Raw genomic sequence first — 21,143 nt, forward strand, 5'->3', positions numbered from 1 at the left:
GCGCGAGAGAAATGGTTTGTGATGGGGGACCCCATCTGTTTTAGAAAATGTGTGGGAAGCGGTAGACGGTTGAGGAAGAGGAGGGTGGTTCACGTCTGATCCTTGCGATAGATTGACGACCATGACCGTGACCGCAACGACCGGCCAGAACAGCAGGGCGGTGGCTCCGATCCTACATCTCGCCAGTGAAAAGGGGCTCGGGGATTATGGAAATGAGCCAGCTCAGCCGCAGTTTCCTGGGAGTGGATTTCAAAGCAGCAGGTTATTGAGGGAATTAGTCTGCCGGCTAATCTCCTCCGATAAAGAGGGGGAAGTTACACTTTATTAATGCAATAGATTAATTAATCAGTGGAGAGAGATGGGCCTCGGCAGGGGAGGGGGACGCCGGATCCTCGTGGAATGTCTTAATGCAATGACGCGCTTCATTCGCTGAGATACGCTCCTGCCGCTGCTGATGTTGGGGGTATCCTTCAGTCTGAACGTCTTGGGCAGCAGGTGGCGTAGTGGTGAGAGCAGCCCAGTTTCAAAGGCAGTCCACGGTGTGAGTTCTACCTTAACTGGTCCAATTGGCCAGTTACTTTTCCAAGTTCACGTTGACTTGCGCTGTGGAAGGACGAGCAAAGGGGGGGGACCCCTAAAGAGACCATGAAGAGACCACAACTGAAACTCAGGGACCCAAACAGCCCTACTCTGTGCGACTTGTATAAAATGTTCACTCTTTTAGCCGACACTTTTCTCCAAAGCAGCGCGCAACTCGGAGCAAAAAGTGCATCAGCGGACGAATAGTTAAAGATCCAGAAACGCGATTGGCTAAAGGACGGTCTGTTTGTCCAGCAGCAGCAGGACACGCACCAGTTGCTGCTTGTGAAGCTCATGGGAAAGATGACTCGGCGCAGCTTTATGGAGATCAGGAGAGAAGTGGTTCTGGAAGAGATGGGCTCAAAACCCTTCTCGAATACGGGGGGGATTCAGTAGCTTTGAAGGACAGAGGGAGCTCATTCAGCTATGTTGAAGACAAACCCGAGTACCTTTGGCTTTTTGATTCTGGACCCTTGTGAGCAGGACCACCAAGAGGCCAGTGGATGAGGAGCACAGCGCTCTTGCTGGGCTGCATGGAGCGACCAGGTCCGGTAGGTCAGGGGATCTGCGCCCATCACACGCTGTGCTTGGATGTGGCCTGTACACGCTGTGTTTGGGCGCGGTTTGATCGGCTTTGTGCAGCCGAGACCCTCTCCTGTCCAACCGGCACTGTTGAGTGATTCCAGTGGGACCAACAGGCCGTATTTAAAGAAGCACTTGGCTCACTGTGCTCTGCGAGTCAAATATTAGACATTTGTGTGCATCGATTGTTCAGTAAAGCTGTTCCCACGATTAAGCATAAATGTAAAGTGTAGTAAACTGTGGTACAGTTATAATAATCAACGCGAAAGCAGCAATGCCTCAGTGCTGGAGCTGAGGAGAAGACAACCGTCGTCTTCAGAAAGGGGTGCAAATATGGAGGTGCGGTCCCACCTTGGGCGTCGAACCTGCCAGATGGACACTTGGGCTCATCAGCCCGCGTTGTAGGGAAGGACGTGGGCTTAAGACCTTGGAACTGAGGGTAAAAACACCAACAGGAAACTGCTCTTTTCAATGAAAACCTCGGCAGCTGAAGAGTGAAACGCAGTCATAGCGTGAGACGCGGCACTGAAAATGTTTTATTCAATCCTTCACTCGGGTGATGGCGCGCTGCAGGGTGTCGGTGGAGGTGTCGCTGTAGGAGCGGCAGGGCGACAGCAGGGTAGGGGCCGACCCGCCCTCCTGTCGCAGTGATCTCCATGATGACGGACTCCTGCTAGCTGCCACCCCCTCTCCTCTCGCACCAACATCCGTGACGATGCCTTCAGAATCCGGTGTGTCCTTAGCGGAGACACATTTGTTCTGTCTCTAGCAGAGAAATCAAATAAATATATTTCCATTTATTAATACAGTTGACGTCTTTCTCCAAAGTCACTGTTAATCTCCTTACAGTGATTTACCCATTTATACAAGTGGGTCATTTTTACTGTATCAGAACAGGGCAAGTACCTTGGTCAGTGGTACTTCAGCAGGAGGTGGGATTCAAACCTGGATCCTTGTCGTTCGAAGGTAGTGTCTCTAACCACCGTACTGTAATTGTTTTGACCGGCATGGCCCTGCAGGTCATTGCTGTCCTGTCCCCTGTCCTCCGGGAGCTGCAGTCCACACGTGGTCCAGACATGCAGCCTGGAAACATCCAGAAGTGCTTGTCCTGCGTCCCATCGTTCACCATTTTACCGTCATGCTGCTTTCATCCCCTCCACATTAATGGCCTGTTGGCTGTTTTTTTTTTTTTTTTTTCCTTCCTCTTTACTGCGCCCACTTTACTATTCCCAGCCAAACCCCTAAAGTCCTGTCCCGATCCTCCTCAGTGACTTTTACAGCCGGTGCGGTCCACAAGCGCTCTGACTGGAGGTTCACTCGACGCGGTCACAGATCACGTTCGCAGCCATGACTCGTTGGCCGCGGTTCGTTGAGCCCCCACTGCGGCGCTTCTGTCTCCGCCCACTGGACAGCTGCACACAGCGAGCGCTGCTTCTAATGGGCTCGTAATGTGTGAACTTGGATTCGTCCATCATCCCTCCATGTCGTTCATCGTGACCCCATCCTCTCTCCACCGGGGGCCGCTTTCCCAGGCAGCCGCAGGTCTGCAGCATCGACCTCTGTTTGCGCTTCACACCCACGTCAAATACCTACTATAACTATAAAAATCTGTCCGGTTCGAATCCCATAACGTCTTTTTCGCGCGCGCGCAGACACACACACAAACACACTCACTCTAGCCTGATGAATCGCATGTTAGCGCAAGGTTAAGCCAAAGCAAATGAAACCAATTTATCAGAGGTGGGAAGAAAATGAAGCGGCGTATTGCTGCACTTTGCGTGGGGAGTAGAAATCAATCAGAGCTGGAGTGAAAAGGCCGAGGGAGGAGCCCCCGCCATTCGAAAACACACACACACACACTCACTCTCAGAGTCATACGGCTTGTCACAAGGACATTTGTATTTGTGACGCTTTGACAGCGACTCTTCAGTGGCACAGAATGAATGGTGTTCATCTGCCCTCCCCAAATGTGACCTGGAGTGTAGGTGTTAAATTCTCTGTGGCGCTCCTCCCTGGTGGCACAGGTGAGTGATACACACACACACTTCACACACCTCTTTTCTCTCGCCCCAGGTGATCGCCCAGCTACGGGTGCTGAGCCGACCCGTGACGGCCGGGTCCAAATTCGACCGAGAGGTGTGGTCCAGCGGCCTGTCGCCCCTTCTCAACCTGTGGAAGAAGCTGAACCAGGTGAGGTGGTGGTCTCTCTCGCTCTCTCTTACACACATACACACACAGCTCTGGGGGTCTCCGTGGGATGTTCCATTTCAGCCGCTCACCGCCACTGACTCACTGTTGTGTGCTGTTGCCTGGAAACCACATCATTCAAATCAGAATAACTTCACCCTCCACCTTTAATATTTTATATAATTTCTCTTTTTTAAATGTCTTCCATTCCTTGGCAAGAGAACAATATCTTATTGCTTATGCTCATATAAAAAGTAACTTCTCTTCAGCTCAGTCCCTCCGTCACGTTGCTGTGCGTCTTGTGCCTCACAAAGCTCCAGTAGGTCTCTTCTCCTGTTTATTATATTTGTATGTCATTATTTCAAGGATGATGGTGTTGTCAGTGGACACTTAGTAACAGTATTTTATGGCCTGTTTGTGGAGGACTCAGTGAAGCATAAATGATAACTATAGTAATGTGTATTATTTGCTATGTATATATATATATGTGTGTGTGTGTGTGTGTGTGTGTGTGTGTGTGTGTGTATATATATATATATATATATATATGTTAATTACATATATGTACATATGTATAAGTCAGTGGTTGCCGGTGGTAGCAGGTAGTGTAGTGGACCTGGGTTCAAATGCCCTTGATTAAGGTACTTATCCTGAACTTACATGGTAAAAATGACCCCTCTATATATGTGTCGTCCCCCCGTAAGCCGTCTATTGCACACAGTTAAAGATTCTGTAATTGGCCGTCAGCACTCCAGTGGGGTGACCCTCCATTGGCTGGGGCTGGGGTGGGGGGGTGAAGAGCTTGAGCTTTTTAAAAATTATTTATTTCTTTTACTGTTTCTTTTATTTCTTTTTAAAAATTACTTCCGAGGGATTCTACGGATAATCTTTTTTCATACAGGAGATGTCACTTTAGGGGCGAAATACAACTTTAATGTGCCTCATAGACTTGCGTGCTGCTTTAAGTGCCTCTTAAGCGCTGACACCTCACTTCATACTGGTAGTTATGACACAGTTTAATAATTAAGGGTTGATTGCACACTGCAGATGATGTGACGAGTTGGTAAATTATGATTAAATTTGCATCGGTTGTGGGGATGCCGAGTGATGGCGAACGTCACGACAGCGAAAAATGGAAATCGCCACCAAATTATGTCTTTGTGTTTCCCGCTGGTCTCAAGCGTCACTATCACATTATTTTAACAGGGTCGCTGCTTTACTTACTTTTGTATGCCTGAGCTGTGAAATAGCTAAAATGACTTTGATTTCTCTGTGACCCGGACGTGCGTGTAAGCGCAAAGGTGGAAATGGAAGAATTATGTTGAGCATTTGTTTGTCCTCGACTCCTCTCGTAACACTTTATTTTTACGTTGTGGAATAACTCTCCTCCCATTATTGCTTTGCTCACATCCTCACGTTGGCTATTGCTTCTCCTCTTTTCCACAGCCATTTTCTCTCTTCCTTTTGCATCAGCGCATTTAGAATTTTCAAGAGAGCTGCTTTTTGGAAGGGGGAGGGTCAGAGGTCAGCGAAGATGTGGTTCTGAAAGCAGGAGGGGAACGATGCTGCACTTTGCTGCCATCTTACCTGAGCTTGCTTGGCGAACGGCCCCAGGTTGTGCTGGCGTAGGACAGCCGGTGGCCCAGCGGTCAAAGCTGCAGTCTTGCATTCGAAGGACGGGGGTTCAAATTGCACCTCCGACGGTGGCTAGCTTGATCGAGGCCCTTACCCTGCATTGATAGAATAAAATTACCATGATGTGTAAGTGGGTAAATCGGTGTAAGTAGCTTTATTTGAAGAACAAAGTGTGAGTGAAATGAATAGTAGTGAATGTCTAATATGTCTCCGAACTGACAGGACTGAGTGTGCTGTACTTCTCCCACATTAACGCTGTGCCAAAGAGATGGTCGTTTAGTAATTAACTTCAAATTAATAAATAAACTCCAGTGTAACGTCTGACAGTTTATCTCCATAAATAGCCGCTAAACTGAGTCTGACCTGTTTAAAAGATGATCTTGGGAGCAGGTTTTACGTACACTCATCATCGCCGAACGATGCTTCTTCACGTGTCAGAGGTGGACCTCGTTAACGTGCGAGGCCGCCTTTCTCGGCTGTCAGCAGCTCAGGCTTCCTCTGCGAACTCATCGGTTTGAGCATCTTCTTTGCACTTTTGCAGAAACGTTTTGCATGTCTCTTGTGCGGACAAACTACCCCGGTTGCCTGGCACGTGATGAAGGCAGTCAGTCCCCTAGGAAAGACGTAGTGCTCTCCATTATTCATTGGCGGGACTGCGGCCTCATTAGCCGCGAGGCTGGCGGAGCCCGAGTCCCGCAAAGCCACCGCTGTGCTTAACTGTAGCACCAAGGCAATACGGTTCTTTAATTGGCGTTTTCATACGAAATGAGCTTGAACCCGCTAATGATGCACAGACTTCGCCAACATGCTGGTTTTTATTCACTCGCAGTCCCAGTTCATTGCGCTACTTAGCATATCTTGTGCGAATTACGTCAATGGAGACTGAGTGTCGAAGAAGGAGAGAGGCGGCGGGGTGATTGAATTCCATTGTTGGCCATGAACAAAATGTGGGTTTTGTTAATTGATTTCTTTTAGTTGTGCAATAAATAGACAGGGTAGCGGCGTGACTCGTCTTTTGTCTGCAAACGAGAGTGGTTTTACGCCGGGTTTCATCAGACGACCACAAGAGGAATCTCTCCGCTCTTTCTGTTTCTGTGCTACGTCGGGTGTTTCTCAACAGGGGCTGATTTTTTTTTTTTTTTTTTTTTTTCTTTTCTTTACACGAACAGAACAAAAGGGCTGCACTTGATTGTATAAATGCATCTGGACCCTTGGTGTGACCTCGCCTGTTTCTCTGTAGGGCTCTTCCTTGATCCACCAGAAGGTGGCGTCCCCTAGCGAGAACCACAGCTCGCCCGTGCTGTCCTTCATCGTCCTGGAGCAGTTCAACGTCATCCGCCTGGTCCAGAGCATCCACCAGTCGCTGGCGGCGCTCAGCAAGGTCATCCGGGGCACTTCGTTGCTCACAGCTGAGGTTCACAAGTTGGGCCTGGCTCTGCTCAACCAGGAGGTATGTGTGTTTGCGTGTGAGTGTGTGCACGTGCGCATACGCACCTGAGCGTGTCTGCATGCGCCCTACCTGGTGTCTCATCTCCACGCTCACCACAACTCCACCATTACCAACAGCAGACAGCGTCTCTCGGGTGGAGTTGTATGCACGTTAGCTGACGTATGTTCACCCGCAATAGGTCTCGGAGAGCATTTGTACTGATGTGCATCAGGAGTTTCCCATAGTCTCCTTGGGGGTCCCGCAGTGGCAGCAAGACTAATTGAGTTCCTGTCATTCTATGTCTGCTCCATATCACGTCCTTCGCAGTCCGGCCAATTTCTTTTCCCAATTAAACTCGGCGAAGGCTGATAATGATCAAATGAGTTTGTCTCCATTAAACTTCACGGTTTGATGGAGGTGCTGATTAATTTAATCCTGTTTGGTTTATGAGCGGTGCCGCCAACCAGTGACAACGATGACTTACCTCCCGGGATCCCGTTTCACCTGAACCTCCATCATCCTGTCTTGCCGGACGCACTTCCTGAGTGTCGGCAGTAATGAGTGGATGCTTTGTATTCGCGAGGAGCCAAATATTTTAATACAGAGCGTTGCGTGCAGTAGCGCTGGTGTGACATACGGTCGAGTTGCACACTTTCAGAAATATGAACGTTTTGTGGGCTGTCTGTTTAATTGCTTTTTCTGCACTTCTGTGCATTCTAAAATTTCTGTCTGTTGTTGAGCGAACAAACATGACCTGTGTTTACCCTCCAAGCCAGTAGATGGCAGTAAAGAGCAGCCAAACAGAATGGGAGTGTAACTAATTCAACTCACTTTCACCGTGTTCAAAACTCGTACCTGCTGTTCCTTCGCATCGGCAATCGAACGCAACATGACAAACGTTCTGCGTTTATGGGTTGGATCGGTCAGCACTCAATAGGGGTTTGTGGAGATGGTGGATTTTGATTTTTAGTTATTTAAATTAGTGTAATTAACGTAGATTTTAAAATAGTAGCTTTTACTATATATTTGTTAGTATTTATGTAGTTAATGCTTTTCTGCAAAGTGAGTTATAGTGTCAAGCTGCTTACACTTATTTACCCGTTTGTACAACCGGGTAGTATTACTGGCACAATTGAGGGGAAGTACCTTGTTCAGCGGTACTATAGCTGGAGGTGGGACTTGAACTTGCAACCTTTGGGTTTAAAGGCAGCAACTCTAACCACTATGCTACCAGTTCCCCCTAGTTATGTTTGGAAAATTTATACAGAGAGCGAAACCGGTAAAAACATTAAGGAAAGTGCACTATTAAGCTTTTATCGATTATCACTTTTTATTGATTAGTGGCACAAGTGACTTTGGAGTTATAAACAAAACAAATTGCAAACAGATGTCCGGTGACTGGTCACGTCTGTGAACTTGGGCCACCGATGGAGCTGTGAGAGACGCTAGGAGACCGTACAGCCCGCTGCAGGTGATTGAGACCGACTAATGTGGTGGTGTGTGCTTCTTGGCCAGGAGGGACTGTTACTTCGTGGTAAATCTTGTCGAGAAAGTTTGGCTACAACTGTTGGTCTCTACGGTAACAAAGTAAGGAAAAACTGAGTCTCGGTGTAACTTTGATGCTGTGCCGCCGAGCTGCTGCTGCTCACCGTGACGGGAAGAAGCCGAATGTGGCGTGCGGCACCAATGGAGACAGGAACCAGTCGGTAGGGGCACACAGGAAGGAGGAAATTCAGTGAACTAATGTTTGGGGGGGGCACAACACACCGAGCGTCTCCTACAGCTCAGCTCCCCAACGCACAAACATACGAGTACTGTGCAGCCCCCTACCACAGTGCTCTTCATGCATAATACACGCACGCACGCGCACACACGCCGTGTCGCTCTCTTTCCTTTTCTGCTGCAGTTTCAAGTGTCTAAACACAGATCTCCTGACAGTATGAAATGAGATGATGATGATGTTTGTTATTCGTCCTTCCTAATTCACCAATGGCATAACGAGCAGCAGGCAGAGAGCGTGAATTACGACCCCCCCCCCCCCCCCCCCCCCCCCCCCGTCTGCAGCACTACAGCGGTCGCCGCGAACACCATGTGAGGAGCACACACTTCCTGAGTTCTTGGAGCTGCATTTCTATATGCTGTCAACAAGTGTGACGTGGTTCGTTTTCACAGTGCATCTGTGCTTCTCACGCTTGTCACCGTACCTCTGTGTCTCACACACAGTGTCCTCTGAGCTGGCAGGACAAGTGGGAGGGGCCTGACGATCCAGTTCAGTACCTGAGAGCTGTGGTGACCCGTGCTCTCGCCATCCAGGTGAGTCACGATCCAGGTAAATCACACCGTCCAGGTACGTTACTCTTTCCCCAGAGTGGCAGGAGGATCCCATGTCGAGCTCCTCCCTCGGGGGTGAAGGGGGGCCGTGCTCTTTGCTCTCGTCATCCAGGTCAGTCACGGTGAAATGCACCATCTCAATAAATCACAGTAAATCACACTCCCACTACCAAGGTAATCGCACTGCTGTGATCCAGGTCAGTTGCACTCCCACCATCCATGTAAATCCCATAAGGTCCCACAGGTTATAAAAACAACTTTCCAGTGGCTGGCAATGTGAATGCGGGAATACGGTACATTGTGAGGTCCAGTTTGCACCGAGATGGAGAAAACGAGTGCACTTCCTGGGTTATGGTTACCATCTGTAAATGTCAGCCTTCAGTGTAAAAAAGAAGTGTCTGTGTTTGAGGACGTGCAGCTTAATCTCCATTAAACTCGACCTTTCAGTGATGTACAGCTGATTGCCTGGCACAAACTAGGACTTCAAGCAGTAAAACGCAGGCGAACATAGTTAGATGCGGCGCTCAGACGGCTGCACTAAAGCTGTGGACCTCATGACCCCGGTTGGTGCTCAGGGGTCTCTTGTGCGAAGCGCATGCGCTGCAGGCGCACCTGAAACCCAGCATGTGTGTGTCAATCGCTGGGAACATCGAGGACTCACGAGGGCGCCGTCAGTCTCACCTGCCTTCTTTGTGCACCTCCCACCCCCCGTCTGGCTGTTTTCCATGCCGGAATGCAGTGACAGCAGGTGTGTTTTTTTTTTTTTTTTTTTCCTCCCCTCCTAGCACATAGCGATACAACGCTTGGCACATGAATTATGATGTTTGTGACGGCCGTTCAGGGTTCTGCCGCTTCCCGAGTTCGCAGGATCTGCCGGGTGCAGCCTGAGGGAAGGAAGAGGGTGGCCTCTGGCCTCTGACCCTTGACCCCATGCTGCTGTTCCTGGAAGTTTTGAGGAGTTTTCCTCTCTGCCCGCGGGGGTTGGAGCGCTGCCCGCGGTCCCACACGCAGTCGGAGCAGGTGTGTTTGCACTGGTGGTGCCGTCTCCCGTCTGCGATGAGACATTTAAAGTTTCCTGTGGAAAGCATGAAGTCCGCCGGGTTCTCGAGGCGTGACCTCCACGGTGGGAACAGTGACAGTGATGATTTGATCCAGGCACTGGCAAAGACCATCCGGCGCTGACCCAGCCCACCGGCCGACCCATCGCCGCCTTTACTCCGTTACATGAGCACTTTTACATTTATGCCAACATTTATACACCTATGAGACCCCTTTTGCCGAATCGACATGTAGCACAAAGCAGAAGTGCGTCAGCAGAACTGAAGTTCATCAGCAACAGGCGTTGGGCGACAGGTTCAGCTACCGACAGGATTATTGAAGCGCAGTTTGTGCTGCCACCGTTGCCATGGCACCCATGTTTCTGTTACTGAAGTCACATTTAAATATCAAAATAGGTGTTTTGGAGCTCAGGGAGAAAATGTGGGTTTAAAACCTTTGTTGAATTTTGGGAGAATTCAGCAGCTCTGAGCGAAAGAGGGAGCTCATTGCACCACATTGGGGTAAAAACTGAGTCGTAAAAGCATTCGACCTCTAGGTCTCCCAACTGGCTCCTGCACGGCTGCGGAGAACGGGGTCAGACCACATCCACCAGACACACCTCCCTTCAAAAGCACCTCTTTGCTTCGCGCTCAGCTACAGAATGAGAGACGTTGTATCGCGTCGCTCCAGCGGCTCCGTTCCCCAATCCGCCGTTGGGTCCAGGTCATTTATCTGAAACCCTCATAACGTGGTCATGACATCAAGCTGGATCGGAGACATAAGGCTCACGTCGGGTGTCTCCTGGGCGCTTCCTCTCTCAGTCACAAGCACTTGTGGACGGAGTGGAGAAAACAACTTCAATACTTTTAATAGCACACAAGGTGGCGTTTTCTATTTTTAAAGGCAGGAGATTGGATCCAATTTTCATATAAACTAAGTGCTTATTTGTACTAATTTACAGTTTACAGTTTCTCAGATGTCAGCAGGATTCCGTGGTTACAGGATATCAGTCTGTACTTATTCATGTTGTGCTTATCTCCAAGTTATAGTTTGAAGCTACTTACACTGATTTACCCCTTTATACAGCCGGCTAATTTTTTTACTCTTTATCAGTTTTGAGTTTAAAATGCCCCTTTAGCTCCATGTTCATCATCTGACGCCCCACTGGGGGCTCTCTGAGAGCTTCAATTGTGGCTTTGCACAGACGCCAGGTCACGGCACCATCACACAGGTACGGGGTACAACACTGACTACACCGAGAGTCTGGTCTGGCCCACTGTCCCTCTGAGCTGCTGAATCCCACCCACATTCAAGATGGGTCTTGAACCCACCTCTTTCAGAACCACTTCTCTCTTGATCTCTCGACAGCTCTGTAAATGATTCTGGGGGAGACATGGGGTAGTAATCCTCATTACAGGCCTCAGCAGGGGGATGGTTCCTGCACCGCTCACCTGACCTTCACACTCAGACTATGGACTCGATGAGATCAGACAGACCCCCTTCGACTATTTATTCACCCTTAGCTCCTCCCGCCAATCCACTTTGACTCATCCTCAAGTGGGTTTGGACCCTGTACAGGCTGAGCAAGCCCTGCCGTGCTGCGGTGCCGCACCGTGCCACCGCGACATGTGTGTGACGTGTGTATGTGTTTACATGGCTCATTAGAGGAGCTCTTTCCAAGGCAGTTTGTTTACATAACTAAATAGTTCCCGGAGCTCCTCTTCGCCGTAGGACATCAGCTGTTCCAGTGTTTGGGTCACAGCAGTGTTTGCCTGGGGCAACTGGGGCAGCAGCCACATCCCATAGAGAGACGACACACACATGCTTCCTGTGCAATCTCACACACTTTTTACATTTACATGTATTGAGTTATCTGAAACATTTGTGTGATTAACCCGTTTTCACAGCTTGGTAGTTCGTACTGTACCAGTTCTGGGTGAGAACAAGTGGGATTTGAACCCGGGTCCTGCAAGTGGAAGTTGGCAGCTCTCACTGCCACACCACCTGCAGCCCCAGAACACACAACTGTAAACAATTAGAGACATTCAAAGACTTGCTTCTGATCACACCCCCTGTGGAGAGAGATGGGTTCGGCCCGAGACAGCACAGGAATTCTGGGAGTTGTTCCCAAACCACCTTCCCATCACTCATCTGCCGACGGCGTCAGTGGAGCTGGAGCCAGGAGAGCGAAACAATGAGCTCCAACTCTGCACTTTTCTTACAAAAGCACCACCGACGCTGCACTTTGACAACCATATTTGTTAAAGCCTGCAGTGCCACGGGGCTGGATACATTGCGCCACTCTTTGTCAAGCCAAACCCAGGAGGGGGGGGGGTGTGTGTGTGTGTGTGTGTGTGTGTGTGTGTGTGTGTGTGTGTGTGTGTGTGTGTGTGTGGGGCGCACTCGCCCGCCCGTTCAGATCACACTGTGCTTCCCCACACAGGGCTGGGTGGAGCGGGCCGAGAGGAACACCCTGATGTCGGACATCTTGGACCTGTCAGAGCTCTTCCACCCCGACACATTCCTGAATGCTCTGAGACAGGAGACTGCGAGGTCGGCGCACCCCATTTGCCTTCGAGGGGAACCACACCCCCCCACCCCACCCCACCGCCCCCAGGGCACACTAAGCACATGTCAGCGGGCTGTCTGCGTACTTTCAGTTACGGATGGATGGACTCATTGAATGATACATAGCTGATGATGATGGATAGATGGATACGCACTGTACTTTATTGATCCCTGAGGGAAAACGCACAGCGTTACATCAGCACCCAGACAACACAAGTACGGGAGTGTGTGAGGAGTCAGTAAATCTGCAGACAAAGGAAAAGGCAGCCCTGAGAGCTCAACTGCATTAGTTTCATTGTATCTGCTATGTTTGAATTTCAAAATACTATTTTGGTATTTACTAGCTGTTAATTTTGTGTGTGTGTGTGTGCGTGTGTGCGTGTCTGTCTCAGATCCATGGGCTGTTCCATGGACAGCCTGAAGTTTGTGGCTTCCTGGAAGACCAGGATCCCGGAGGCAAAGCTCCAAGTGAAGGTACGGAGAGTGCAGACCTTGACTATGCACCATCCAATGAGGGGAGCCCCGCCCACTCCTGGTGCTTAGCTTCCCCCTCGAGTCGCTCACATGGGGCAGCAGGGAGGTGACATCTTGGAGCCATTGTTAGGGGTTATCTCTTCATCAGTGAGCCCTTGGGGAGCTGGCTGAAACGTGGGGTGGCGTGTGTTTGGACAGTCCCAGTGGGACACCCCTGTTGCTTCACCTGGAGCCATGTGATGCGCCGCACTGCCGTTGTCCTGCCATCAACCTCCGGTTATTAATTTGTTGTGCTGTTTCCGCGGCGTGTCATTCCTCACCCTGAAGCACGACTCGTGTAATTGCGGCAGCGGCGATATTTTAGCACGCGGTGAAAGTGCCGTATTTCTCCCGGCACTGTTTTGATTGTTCGTCGCCCGGCGTTGTCATTTCTGTCATTCGTCTGTGGAGTCGCAATGCAGCGCGTTAAACAACGGAAGCCCTTTCCCCGAGGACTAAACGTTCACGCTCTCGGTTAGCATCCGAAGGGGGGACCCGGGGCCGACACGGACGGGGAGGGGGGACAGTCAGAGGGACGGGGTCCCCAGGGTCTCGCGCCCAGGCGCTTCTCTCCAAAGTGTGTTTGCATCACACAGAGCCGAAAAAGCCTTTCCTGGTGGTTCTCCGTCACCCAGGACGGCCATGAAAGACACTTCTCTGCTCCGGTGGTAACTAGGGCAGCCCCCCCCCCCAATAGGAAGTAGTAATTAGCATCTGTTTTCCATAATTGTCCTGTTCCTCGGCCCGTGGTGAGAGTGCCGCCGTTCCATCAGTAGCCAGAGATTGAAAGCACAGACTGCTCGTGATTTCAGGAGCATCCTGACGGCAACAGTGCCACAACCTCACACTGCTTCCTGCGAGCCACTTCCTGCTTGGCCGCTCAGTGTGAGCCGCTGCTCCATGGACTGAGTAAAGGCTCGTCACTGAGAGCCGACGTGTCTCACCGGCAGACGGCCCTCAATAATTGATGGCGCTCTCTCCTTCCTTCAGGTGGGCGGATTGCAGCTTGAGGGCTGCAGCTTCGACGGAAGCTGCCTGTCAGAGAACCAGCACGACTCCCCCAGCGTGTCGGCCGTCCCCCCCTGTCACATGGCCTGGATTCCGCAGGTAGCACCCCCTCCGCTGCCCTTATCTCACGCACGCACACACACCCCCTCCCCGGTCGCGTGCCCTTGGCTTCCGATTGCAAACGTGTCCGTACACATTCCAGGGGGTAATTAAAGACCGTCACGGAGACCCCCCCCAGGTCACACGTGTGTGGGGGGAACCGCAGTGTCCTGTGAGGACATCACTTCTTGCTGTGGAACAATAATGCAGCGTTTTCACCCATTCGGTGTCTTGAGCACCATGAAATAGTCAGGCCCCACATGGCAGCTTCCTGCAGGACGAGACTTGGCGACGGCGCCTCACGAAACTCCGATACGGCTCTTTCGTCCTCCATTGTGATTCGCTGCAGCGGCATCCTTGCCCAGTTAGTCTGCGCTGTTTTATTCGCTACCTGCAGCGTCTCCGACACACATGGACCTCATACTGCATCTACATTTACCTTCATTTGTGTGATACTTCCGTCCAAACCACTTATATCTTAGACTACTTACACTGATTTACCCATTTATACAGCTGGGTAATTTTACTGGAGCAATTTAGGGTAAGTACCTTGCTCAAGCCTACTACTGCTGGAGGTGGGATTCAAACCTGTGACCGTTGCATCCAAAGCCCTAACAGCTGTGCATACGTCCCTAAATGTTCTTTCATTGCTTATTAGTTTAGCTCACACTTCTCTACAAACGAGCAAAATGACCTCACTTCCTGTCACATGGAGGACAATCTCAGCCAATCACACACACACACACACACACACACACACACACTTTCTGAACCGCTTGTCCCAGACGGGGTCACAGGGAAACGGAGCCTACCCGGCAACACGGGGCGTAAGGCCGGAGGGGGAGGGGACACACCCAGGACGGGACACCAGTCCGTCGCAAGGCACCCCAAGCGGGACTCGAACCCCAGACCCACTGGAGAGCAGGACCCGGTCCAACCCACCCCAGCTAATCACAATTATGATTGATTAACATAAAGCTGATCACAGCTGAAAGTGCAGATTCAGATTCAATAGTACTGTTGTTAATAACTCATTTTGAAGACTTTTCTCCAAAGCGATTTACAGTGACTCTTACACCGGTTCACCCATTTATACAGCAGGGTGGTTTTTACTGAGAATTTTGATTAAGGGGACTGTAATAGGACGGGGGAACATTTGTCAGTTACTCACAGCAGTGCGGGTGTCAGTGTCAAGAGTCATTCGTTTGTCATTTGCACAGTTACACTGGGTACACTGGGCATTGAAATGCTTGTGACAAGGCCCAGCTGTGTGTCCGTGTCCGTGTGCATGTCCGTGTCCGTGTGCGTGTGCGTGTGCGTGTGTGTGTTCATTGCAGAGCGAAGGACACAGGCAGTGATCATGTGGGCTTTCGTGTGTTCTTTATATCATCAACATCTGTGAGCCAATAAGTACAGTGTCTCTCTGTCCAGGACATACCCTGTTTTACACCCTGTGTGTCCTGGATAAAGGGGGGCTGCGGTGGCGCAGTGGGTTGGACCACGGTCCTGCTTTCCGGTGGGTCTGGGGTTCGAGTCCCGCTTGGGGTGCCTTGCGATGGACTGGCGTCCCGTCCTGGGTGTGTCCCCTCCCCCTCCGGCCTTACGCCCTGTGTTGCCGGGTAGGCTCCGGTTCCCCGCGACCCCGTATGGGACAAGCGGTTCTGAAATTAAATGTGTGTCCTGGATAGACTCTGGAGCTCTGCGACCCGGCACTGGATAAGGGGTTATTGCTAAAGAAAGCACCAGTGAAAATGCAGCCTTTAAATTATTTGCTACACATATTGTGAAATGTCAGTGTTTTCACTGTCACATGTAAAAATGTTTAAAAATATTTCACTTTGGTGTTAATTCAAGAATGAAATTAATTTCCGATGACGCAGACTTTTCCCTTTTTCTCCACAACCGACAATGTTAGTGTGGCCATGTGTCACAGAACAGGTGAACTCTGTCATGTGGCTCTTGTCTCCGGAAGAACACAAAGTCCCGTCAAGAGTCCCGTTGAGTCACTTTGGACCGCTGGGCGACCGAAGGTCAAAGGGAAGGTTCCGACCCATAGTTTTGGCTCAGTTCTATGAAAGGGGTAGCCGAGGGTCCAGGTGCGGGGCCTCATCTTGCCCATCTGAAGTCATTTGGGTCAAAGGTCAGCAGCTCTCAAAGCATCAGTTGACAGAACCCCCCCCCACCACCACCCGCCAGCCCATCTCCACATCACAGGAGGAAACGATAAATAAGGTTGAGTAAGAAAAACGTGTTATTTCCTTTTGTCTCGAAGCTGGAAAAACATGTCTTTCAGTCGGGGGGCGACATCGTGGGATAAAAACAAGAACAAAGTTTCCTGTCCCATTGTTGGACCATGACACCCCCCCTCCTCGGTCTCACCTTGTACATTTTTTAAATGTTTCCTATTTTGCGGGCAGCGCCAGAGGCCTTACGGGGTCCAGCTTGTCACGCTTGCCCTGCCCTGCCAGGCATCCTCAGTGCTCTTTGATGTGGAGCCTCTCACCGCCCTGTCTTCGCACACCTGGAGGATCCCCCATCTCCCCGAAACACGGAGGCAAATTAAAGAGCGAACTGGACTCTCTCTCTCTCTCTCTCTCTCTCTCTCTCTCTCTCTCTCTCTCTCTCTCTCTCTCTCTCTTTCGCCCTGTTGGTACGGTCAGGTTTTCAGTGAGGAAACTTGGATTTATGTACATCTTTCACGGGTTGCCCCGCTGCGCTTGGTGCCGCCAGCCCCTCGGTCCAGGTGAGCGCTGCCCTGTGGCCCTGACCACCCTGTTGTCTCTGCCTCCTCCTCCAGAGCGCCAGCGACTGCTACCCGCCCGAGGAGTGCATCTCGCTGCCTGTGTACACGAATGCGGAACGCGTGCGTGTCGTCGCCACCGTCGTGCTGCCCTGCGGCGCCAGCCCTGACCACTGGGTCCAGACTGGGGCAGCACTCTTCCTCAGACAGCAGTGAGGATGGAGCTTCACCTGGGACAAGATCGGGGGGCAGAGCCAGTCCCGAGCTCTGGTCTACTTGTATATTTGTTCATTCGGCTGACACCTATGTTCAGTGCAACTTAGTGTTGGGGTTCTTGGGTTATTTTTACTGTGTCATTTGAGGGTAAGTACCTCGATCGAGGGTATGACTCCAGGAGGGGAGTCAAGTCACTGAGAGTGAAGGTATCCGAATTTGTGCGCAGAAGTTCCTCATTTTGATGTTTTCTATCAGCCCTTGACCAGTATTGCTTAAGTTGTAGTTGTTTGGTACATGGGGACTTCCTAAGTTATTAATAAAGATCATAAATATTACAGTGCAGTGTTTCGTTAGCTGTCAAGGTGTTTAATGAGTGTATTTGATGGGTTGGGTTTGCTGGTGGAGCGAGCAGAACGTCCACCCGCGACCTCCTCACGTTCAGGTCTAACCTGGGCAGCAGCGGCCGCGATGGGACACCTGGCCCGCCTTTGCTGTCTGTCCTCACCTTGTATGTCCATGCTCACCTAATGCTGCATCGGTCTGACCCCCTGATACTGCTTCCATCATCAAGTTCACCATCAGCCTTGATTCCTGTGACGGTGGTGAAGTCCTGTTTTAAAAAATTCCACTTGCATGTTCCCTCAGCCATGCAACACACACGCACACACACCCCCAGAGTCGGCCGTAACACCCCAGATAAACGGCTGCTGTACACCTCTCCATCAGGGACACTTTGGGAGGACCGAGGCAGTGGTCCGGAGAGCTGGGAGCCTCTCGGACTCAGAGACGTCCCATTTCTCTCTGTAATGATCTCTGCAATATTTTCAAATAGTACTGTGCCGAGTAAGGTTCCGGGACCTTCCGTGAACCACCATCGTGTCCTGAGGGCAGACTTTCATGCTGCTGTACGTCGCAGAGAGCAGCTCAGGACATTGTTGATAGTCCATCGCTGCAGAATAGCCGCGCTGGACGTGACCACATATGAGGCTGTGTGTGAAGTGAAGCGAAGCGAGAGCAGAAGATACGGCGCCCTGAGTGTCTGTCTGGGGGGTGGAGGGGTGGGGGGCACTGCTTCCTCCTTCTCCGTTATTGGCAGGAAACCAAGAGCTGCAGCAAATGGTTCAGTGTGGACCAGTGGACATGAGGGGAAAAGGAGGCATCTATCGTTCACTTACATTTATTACATTTGTTTACAGTCATTATTATTAACTGGCGTTTATTTGACACCTTTTCCCAAGGAGACAGTGGGGAGAAGATGCAAACTTCACACGCGCCGAGTGGGTATCGAATCCACATCCGATCTTCTGGGTCAAGAGCTGCTATTGCCGAGCCCCCCGTGCTGGCCACGTTACCCTGCCTTTCCCTGTGGACACCTGTTGATTGCCCCTCCGCCTCCCAGTGGACTGCGCTCAGTCTAGACGACGAGAGTGAGTGCGGGGTAGGGGTGGGATTGCGGAGCCGTTGGGTACCTGACATTTGGCCCCCTGCTAAGAGAGGCCCCGACCAGCAGGACCGTCCACGCTGTTGCGCTCGTACCTGCAGTCGGGAAGGTGCCGTCGGTCTCGAGTCGACGCTCATCTGTATTTGTGACAAGAGGTTTCTCCGTTCCCCGGTGCTACAGACGGAGGCGCCGCCGTCCAACACTGCTGTCCTCCCCCCCGGAGTGCGAGTGACTGGAGTGGGAGCAGAGCTCCTGTCCACAGCACAGAAAGGGGTGGACACCTGTCAGGAGACGGTACGCTGCTGCGGGGGAGGTGGTGCTCAGGACAGCTTCTGGCATTTTCTATAAATAATTGTGCAGCACGGTGCGCTTTCCTCCTCCCCTCCCTACCGCCCTGCATGGAGGGAGGACGAGCACTGGAGTTCCTTACCGTCCGTGGTAAAAACCAAAGGCCGCGACATGGGAACGAGGGGAGGACGGGACGGCTCCGCCAGGACTTTGCGTAGTTTGTGGGGACAGTTGGACGAAATAGAGAGGACAGATGTGGACGTGGGCTGCGACCACCTGCCTTTGAGGGAGGGACGAGCTGCAGATGCCGCCGATTTCGTATTGCATTCCAATAGCGCCAACGAAGCTCTGGCCTGCTGTCTCCTGTAGACGTGGTAACGGGCTTTACTTCGTTTTGGTCCAACAAGCAGCCGGACCGCGTGGACATCACGCTATTGATGGGTTGTGTTTGGAGCTCTGCGAGACCACAGTGGAGCATTGGAATTACGAGGAACGGCGCATCGCCGACCGATGGTCTCCAGCCGTCCAGGTTATCGATCCGCTTCCTACGTGGTGTACGAACCGTGCAGGAGAGAAACGGAGACGCGTGACACGGGTTCCGCCTTGGTGAGGCGGTGCGGTCCTGGAGTTGAGACCGAGCTGTGGTTAGAGCTGCAGCGGCAGAATTGACCGCAGGATTGCTGCTGGGGCTGTAAAGATATCAGCACTTGGTTAACCTTCTGGAATCTTCTGTGGCCACCCTCTTGCGGTTCAGTGGTTCTTCTGGTGGAAGGGGCATCCGGAGGTGGAGGAAGAAGAAGAGGAAAGAGGAGGAGGAGGAGGAGGACACCGCGGTACAGGGGCTCTGTTTCGGCTGGGCTTTGAACGAGAAACCCAAAGAAGCCACAACAGCTCCCGTTTACACCGTTTTACTTTCATGTGCGATGTTCTTCAGAGGAGATCCCACCTGGCAGTTGTTCGCTGGCTGCAACAGCTGCGGTAACGCTGCAAACGAGAGGAGCGTCGACCGCTTTCCTCTCGGCGCCGCCCACGCTGTTTCTGTAGCTAGAGGCGTGCCGTCGCCCCACTCCACGGACCGACGCTAAGCGGCGTTCGCTACAATAAACGCATTTACCCTGCCAAGCAGGTCAGGTTGCGTTGAACGCGTGTTTCGTGGCACAGACCTGCGGCATGACACGTGTTTGTTTGACGCAGCGCTCAGTACCGTGTTGTTGTACCGCACGCTCAACAAAACGTCAAGGGAGCGTTGGCAAATGTCACGTCCGTCGCTTGTTACCGTCTCGCTCTGCCGACGGGTTCGGAACGAACACCGGCGGAATAATGGGTGAAGCGCGTGACGTGGGCGGCGATCACGGCCGACTCGTCTTCGTCTCGGAGACAAAGGGCGTCGCGGCCCGGCCGACGGAGGATGACAGCGGTGGCATCTGACGCCCTGAGACGAGTCGCTTGCGTTTGCGCTTCTGCGTCGGCGTGTCGGAGGGCCCGGGTCACAGCAACGATCGCAGCGTGACCTCAAGGTCGGATTTCTTGAACATTTAGGCGTTTTAGGCCAGAGTCGCGTTGAACCAGCAACCTGCATCTCAACGGCCCGTGTCCTTAACTGCGACGCGACCTGCTAGGTTTAAGGACCCTTAGCTCTGACACGGTGGGGGATGCACTTCTAATTCCAGAGGGAGAGGACAGAGGAGGATAGGAGGTCCCTGTCAGCCGCTCCGCTGCTCAGCGGTAGCTGTGGCTCACGTGGAAATGATAGTTTGCACCGCAGTAAATTCCAAACTCTGCATTCTAGCATTTTGCTGAGAATGAGGGAGACTTTCAAATACAGACAATAGCAACAGTAACAACAGAAAATACACAGATCATCATAGCAGATGGTGTTGGACTCACTGATGGAGCTGTCAGATCAGCAGAGAAGTGGCTGTCAAAGAGATAGGTTTGAGACCCTTCTTAAATGTGGGAGGGATTCAGCAGCTCTGAGGGACTCGGGGAGCTCATTACATCAGAGGCGAAATCGAGGACCTATTAAAAATAAAAATGACCCAGTGGCCGTCTTTGCTCCCCTGCGGCCGGTCGCTGCTCCTTCCTGCGTTTATCTCCCTGCGGCACGTCTTCCTCCGGCTTCAGCTCCCGCGCTGACAGCTTATTTTGCAACCCGCCGGCGCTTTGTTTCGCGTGCTGATGTGTGCTCTTTCTGCCATTCTGGTGTCTGCTCTCATCTGTGCCCCTCCTGCGGAGGATCATGGGAAAAGGCAGGAGGGGTCAACCGGCTTTGCCTGGGGGAACGAAACCTTGCGTGCGTTTATTTCTTTTCCTCGAATGCGGCGGTAGCTTTCGCACCAGTCGGCAGCGCTCTGCCAGAAGGCGTCTCCGCGCAGCCCGGGGACGGGAGTGTGCCCAAGAGACAAGTTAAACAAGGGTTCGACCCTGAGCGCCCAGCCCTGCAGCTGGTCACGATGCTGACCGCTCCCTGTTCCCTTCCTTCCCTCACA

The 21,143-nt window shown here is 51.7% G+C and overlaps 1 protein-coding gene across 3 annotated transcripts in view; it reads left to right on the forward strand.

Annotated features, from left to right (window-relative positions):
• dync2h1 (dynein cytoplasmic 2 heavy chain 1) overlaps positions 1-17,329 on the forward strand; it is a 98,996-nt gene extending 81,667 nt beyond the window's left edge. For all 3 annotated transcript variants that reach the window (XM_029255351.1, XM_029255352.1, XM_029255353.1), the window contains 7 exons: positions 3,235-3,351; positions 6,224-6,433; positions 8,636-8,725; positions 12,225-12,334; positions 12,742-12,823; positions 13,853-13,969; positions 16,767-17,329. In XM_029255351.1, coding sequence (XP_029111184.1) covers positions 3,235-3,351; positions 6,224-6,433; positions 8,636-8,725; positions 12,225-12,334; positions 12,742-12,823; positions 13,853-13,969; positions 16,767-16,925 — 885 coding nt within the window. In that variant the 3' untranslated portion in view covers positions 16,926-17,329. The remainder of the gene's footprint in view (positions 1-3,234; positions 3,352-6,223; positions 6,434-8,635; positions 8,726-12,224; positions 12,335-12,741; positions 12,824-13,852; positions 13,970-16,766) is intronic.
• The last annotated feature ends 3,814 nt before the right edge of the window (positions 17,330-21,143 follow it).

Source organism: Scleropages formosus, chromosome 10, assembly GCF_900964775.1.
Source record: "Scleropages formosus chromosome 10, fSclFor1.1, whole genome shotgun sequence".
Classification (NCBI taxonomy): Eukaryota; Metazoa; Chordata; class Actinopteri; order Osteoglossiformes; family Osteoglossidae; genus Scleropages; species Scleropages formosus.